General features: G+C 44.2%; 1 protein-coding gene across 1 annotated transcript; it reads right to left on the bottom strand.

Annotated features, from left to right (window-relative positions):
* Positions 1-2,904: 2,904 nt before the first annotated feature.
* On the bottom strand, positions 2,905-5,974 carry LOC108551353 (IQ and ubiquitin-like domain-containing protein). Its single transcript, XM_017905486.1, is given in 5 exon segments — positions 2,905-3,610; positions 3,612-4,139; positions 5,102-5,581; positions 5,687-5,862; positions 5,924-5,974. Coding segments are annotated over 5 exon segments (1,941 nt in total).
* Between the last annotated feature and the right edge of the window lie 276 nt (positions 5,975-6,250).

Genomic DNA, 6,250 nt, shown 5'->3' with positions numbered 1-6,250 from the left:
ACTCGATCGAATTAGACGGTGAACGGTGAACAGAACGGTCGAAAAGCATCGCGGAGCTGTATCAAAGATATCAAAGACGATATCGTGATCGATTTGATCTCTTTGACGCGAAACGACTCGATAAAGTATTTGAAATTTATGACATTGGCTTTGGACACCGGTCTACCAATGATAAGCAGCCACTGATATCATGTACGTTCGTATTCGATTCAAAGCATTTCGATGTTGTGTAAAGAGAAAATAAAATAATTTATTTTAAATGGTATAGGTCCGCAGTTGGTCAGACGTGTTTAAGCGGAATAAATCTGCTATATATAAGCTGCTCGATCTTCGTCCATATCACAATCAAAATTACCTACATCGTTCTTCGAATTACTCGAAAGTAATCGATGATTATATTGCCTTCATGTACGGGAGCAATAATGCTATCATTTTCGTGGAAAAATAAATTAGAACATATATCAAAATTGGAATCTTCGGAGCTTATTTTAACTCGTAGAAATCTCGTCGTTTGATTAGCTGAGTGATAATATCAAAACGTGGAAGCCGAGAAGAATCGAAATCTGATAGAAAATTCAGTTTCTTACAATCAATTCGATTAATTCAGCGAAGCAATCGCGCGCGAATTCCACCGAGATAACGCGAAGCCGGCCGTCATCTGCAGATTGAAATATTAAAAAACCGTCGCGACTAAGGCCGCCATTTTAAATGTAAACCGTGGGACGTTTTTCGCGTTACGACACCGTTCGCCGCGAAATAAAAGTTGGCATCTTTACGAGGGTACGCGCGTTGCGCAACCCGCGATAGCCATAAGGCCGGCGTTTCGTTACGCTTCGCCATCATTTTCTCTTTTAACTGCAACGATACATATTTATCTTTTTTCCCCGCTTCCGTTGCGTAAGGTTGAACGCTTAACGACCAGAGAATGTTCGGCATTACCCGTGGGCGGAAGGAACTGACCGAAACAGATTGTCGGTTTGCTGAAAAAGAAACGCGCGTTGAAAGGAACCCACTCTCGTGAGTACAATATGTAAAATATTTTCAACGCGAAATAACCTCTTTACCTCGTACAAAAGACGGTAATACCAATACGGATACAATTTCAATCCCTCAAAGCGCTCGAACCACTTTTTGCAGTAACTGAAAATCGCAACTAGTATATCGTTCGAGGGGATCGCATTTCGATCTATCGATTATTCGTTTGATAAACATGCGCAACAGCGGGTCGGAAATTTATCGGAAGAAATAAACGAAATTAACCGAGATACCGAATTAAATCAAATTATTCCAATAGGTAATTAACGTTAAAATTATCAACTTGTAATGCGTACTTGAATATAGTATATGAGTTATTAGATTCGGTACTCCGGTATTGATCTTTAAACTGGTTCTACTCGGATTCAGGAAAATTGTCTCTACTTCGATTTACTCTCTGGATCATTCGTGAATTCTAATGATTCAAAAGCAATTCCGCGCGTTGACAGAGCTCGCGGAGCACGCAGCGTAGGGAGACACAGAGGATATTATAAAGGGTTAACTGTCAGAGAGTTCCGGCGCCTCTTTTCTTGGTTGACGGAAACTTAGTTTATAAACTGCGACACGATTAACTCGTGTTATCAACGCGGCCAAAGCCAGCTACCGGAAGCCATGGAGATGGAAAACGAGGAACACTGGTAACTTCTCACCCCTAGTACTGACGTTTCATCCTGAACAAGGTGTCTGGCTTGCCGCAAGTTTGTAATTGAAAATAAAACTACAGACCGACGTCGTCTTTCCTCGAAAATAACAACAAGGGAAATGTGTTTGTCGAATATTTATGAGGAATACGGTACCTGTTATTTTCTCCATTCCTTCCTGCCTCGCGGAATCCTGATGGAAATGGTAGATTTATGAATTTAATAATGTAGATTATCATAAAAGTATTACTTTATTAAAACCTTATCGCAAGTCACAATTATTTGGTCATCAGTTTTTAACAATTCACTGTTCATCCAGGCTCTCTTTTAATTAACACGTTGACTATCATGGGGGTCACCGGTGGGCGGCACTCGACTTGGCTACAGCGTCGTGGGGGCCACCGGTGACCGGCGACGCGACCATTAGTAAAAATAAATGGGGCCACCGGTGACCGGCGACGCGACCATTAGTAAAAATACATAATTAGAGTAAATATCGATAGTGATAAATTTTTAAATAGTACCATTGTTACTGTAATGGTTCGAAGAAATTAATGCCATACAGAGCATGCAAGAATAATTTTATTTATACAAAGAAAACGTGAACCAAAACAGTCAGCACAATATGTCGCTACTCTTTTAGTGCAATTCTTTGCTCTCATTCCTCCTAGCTGTTTTGAATCTTTTTCGTAGCACACTTTGCAAAATCACCTTACATTTCGCACACTTCCAGGTTCTATTTTAAATTCGTGACGACGTTTTTCCTGTACGTAATTGCTCGATGAAATGCAATCTTCGTCATCAGAACATTTCACTAAGTACATCGCTAACTTCGTCCTAAAATCGGGAATTATTTCGAGTTGTATTTTATTTTTATTTTATTTAGTTATTTATTATTTAGTTATTTCGAGAAATATTTTTTCGAGTTACTTTTTAAATAATTGATAACGGCAAAAATGGCCTACAGCGCCTCGGGGGTTACCGGTGACCCCCACTACGAAAAATACATTAAACGGTATTGTACAAATCTTATCTGCTGTAAATAATATTTCAACATAATACGCATCGCATAATAAAGAATTCATGTTGGTGCCATGGGCAAACCACGTAAAATGCGCGCGGCAGTCATCGTGTTAACGCTATATCCTTATCCTCATTTTATTTTCTCGTATAAGGTATCCATAATCTACGAATTAACTTTTTACAGTGAATAACGACGAAGTACCATTTAATAACTCTGTTTGCCCCCGCGAAAGTTCTTGAATTCAGCAACGGACACGAATCGAAGTTTGGCCTGAAGATTCTTCGTGTGGAACTTCTGCAGTATCATCGTTCCGTAAAACTTCTCCGGGTTGGCAACCTTTCGATGCATCGCGGCTTCCCTCTCGGTTAGCAAAAGGCAGTTCCACGGTGACCACTCCTCGTCCTTTCGGAACCTCACCAATCTCAGATCTCGTAGACAATCGTTCTCGGAAATCGGCGATTTCCCGTGCCAAATGTCGTTCACCAAATGGTAAACGATCTTCGCATCGATAACGAAGGCCAGGCTGGTGTAACAATGCATTCTAGCCTCGTTACGCCTGACGTCGCGAAGCAATCTCTGATACGGCTCGTAGATGACTCGAGGCCCGTTCCGAACTCTCACGTACAGACAGTAATTGCAGGACGAGGAACGACGCCGTTCCTCGCGCGGAAACTTCTCCACGGGCAATAGTCTGCCGCAGCTTCTGCAGATGGTTTTACAACTGGACCGGAACCAACCGATCAGCCTCGAATCCTCGCGCTCGTTTCTCAGGCACTCTCTAGCCAGTCTCAAAAAAGCCATCCTCAGTCTGCTCCTTAACCAATTCAACTTACTTTCCTTCACGTTACGGGTCAGCAGATCGATCTCCTGATCCAGCAGACGTATCAGCTCGTCCGATTCCCTACACGTTCTCCACATCCTTCCTCAGTTTCGACAACATTTCTACCCGTTCCTTCACGCTCTTATCCTCCTTTGACAACTCCTCGAACGTGTCCCTGAGACACCTAGCCAGCTGCACTAGCTCCGTCTCCACGGAGATCGGTTCCCCGCGACTGTTCCTCCATACGACCGGTTTGCAAAGATCGTCCAGGAACTTTCTGTACGATTTTTCCTTCTTCTCCAATCTCACCCTCGTTTTCATCGCGTCTATACCTCGCAACAGCTCCACCTCCTTCGACAGAATTAGACTGCACAACGCAATCCTCGACGGCTCGAACAGCTGCTCGTTGGCCCTCCTCGTCTCGTGAAGCCGCCAACGATCCAACAGATTGTACAGCAACTCGAAGTCCGCTCTGGTACTCGGCGACGTGCGGTTTAGTATCACGAAATCCCGGCTACGATAGGAGCCCTGTTCCCGGTGTATTTGCTGCAGGTCCGTGTTCTTAGCGCGAGCTGAAACGCCGGTAGACGGGATCGTGGTTTGCCGGTCGCGGTGAGCTCTGCGGGCAACGCCGAACGGACGTTTGAACAGGTGTTCCTGGAGATTTTGTTCGTCGCAGGAGTTTACGCCACGGAGTTACGATACTCAGCTCGGGATTCTTCGTTGACACGTTCGTCGGTTCGAGGGAAATCCATGGATTTGGGGTGTCGAGGGCTGGGGAAAGTTCGAGGGCTGTCTGGGCTCTTGGAAATATTTCACTCGGTCGAAAGTCAGAGCGGAATCACAGTTAGGGTTGTAAAACTATACCTATAGTTGCTTCGAAGGATATAACGCGGTTGTAAATTATCGTATCGAATGGGAGACTTAGCGGATGCCAAAATGGCACAATTCTATGGATATTTAACGCTGAGCAGTGAAATGGAACGAATTTTTAATTTAATATCAATCTCCTGCTAGGGATTCAATTTAGTATCTCGAATTTCGAGGTACTTGGGCTCTTCGTGAGCTGTTCTTAATGTCACTCAACAATGGATGACTCCGTATGAAATTAACATCTGCTGACTCGCCATATTCTCTTTTAGATATCTGAAATCAACTTCCGACAAGGGAAACGCTTGTATTTTTAATCTGTGCCGATTTTACGAGCACGTTTTATCCTTCGATCCAATTATAAATTAATCGTCGTAATAATTTACGAGGTCGGATGGGTTTAAATTGATCTACGCGATGCTAAATTATCGTAGCACGGGTAAGAAAGTTTCAAAGAGTCTCGAACGAAATTTCTGCTCTCTTAACCACTTCTCTTTTGACCCACTTATGCAAACACGGACAAATTGTGTATCTTCCTGCGACATCGAGTTTTACGTCCCGACTCGCAGCAGCTGGGGCAATTAATTGATAAAAGCGACTGATTTAATAAAGCATCGCGGTTCTACTTTAGCCAGCCACGCGGCACGAAGAAACCTCTCTTTTCCCTTAAATTTTACCCGCTACTTTAACTTGCACCGTCCATTACTTCACCTGTAAAACCTCTGTATCTTTACGCCGCTCTTCAGGATCTTCTCGTCCGGAGTATCCTTAAAACTCGGCTCCTTTCGAGTGCTATCCACGATTTTGTCGCGAAGGTCGGGGAAGAAGTTCGCCTGTACCCCAACCTCGCGTTCCATGTACGTGAATTTCTCCATTCTGAAGTCTGTCTGCGCTTTCTTCTCGGTTTTACCCCCATTCTCCCCGGTCTGCGTGCACGCGTTGCGGTAAACGGTCCCTGAGACCGTGTCCCTCCAGCCGGCCAAAAATGGCGTCGTTTCGGTCACTGAATTCTCCATCCGAGGTCCGTTTCTGGTCACCAGGAATACGGCAACGTGGACGATCGACACGGCTGCGGAAAAAGAAACGCGGTTGCGAGAGCATAATCGCTGGCTGAAAGCTAGCCAGGGATAATGGTAATGCGGGCAGTAAAGGAAATTACTATGCCACGGTTTAAAGGATTCGCCTAGAGGACTGCATCGACCGCCGTTTTACAATTCCAAATGAGCGTTGTTGAACGCGAGGGAAACGCGAAATTGTCTGCGCGGATTTAGGTAATCGGTGGTTGTTTTCCCTGACACGTGTTTCCTCACCCTGATTTCCCTTTTCGATGATGATGGCCTTTTTTTAATTTTCTTCGTGATCAGTTTCTCCCTGATCAGTTTCCTTTTGGAAGCTTCTGCCCAGTCCGGAAATAGAACCGAAGTCATGTACACGACTGACTTGATATAAGAGTTTTTCTCTTCCAACGTGATCTGAAAGAAATAAAGAATTATTCGTGATCGATAGCTTTATATAGTCTCGTTTTCGGTTTGCCGTGATTTGGTATCCGATTGTAGCTAATAGCAGGATTAACGTGGGATCCATAGCTTAGGCTACTTGGTAAATGCAATAGGAAATTGTAGTTACATGTGCCTCGCAAACCAGTGACCACGTGACGCAACGTAAACAACCCACGGTGACATTAGGGGTCCACGTGGTGCATTGTAAACATAACCACGTGCCATTAGCAAGCCTGTATCGTAATGTAAATGCAGCAGTGTGACATTAGAAGTCACGAAGCGCAAACAAGGGTTCTGGTAGGGTTGGCAGGCTCATAAACTACCGAGAACAGAATCGTGCACTCCATTGAAGACAGGAACG

Source organism: Eufriesea mexicana, unplaced genomic scaffold (assembly GCF_001483705.2).
Source record: "Eufriesea mexicana isolate 0111107269 unplaced genomic scaffold, ASM148370v2 scaffold3927, whole genome shotgun sequence".
In the NCBI taxonomy this organism is placed as follows: domain Eukaryota; kingdom Metazoa; phylum Arthropoda; class Insecta; order Hymenoptera; family Apidae; genus Eufriesea; species Eufriesea mexicana.
This window is presented reverse-complemented; position numbering and strand designations above follow the sequence as displayed.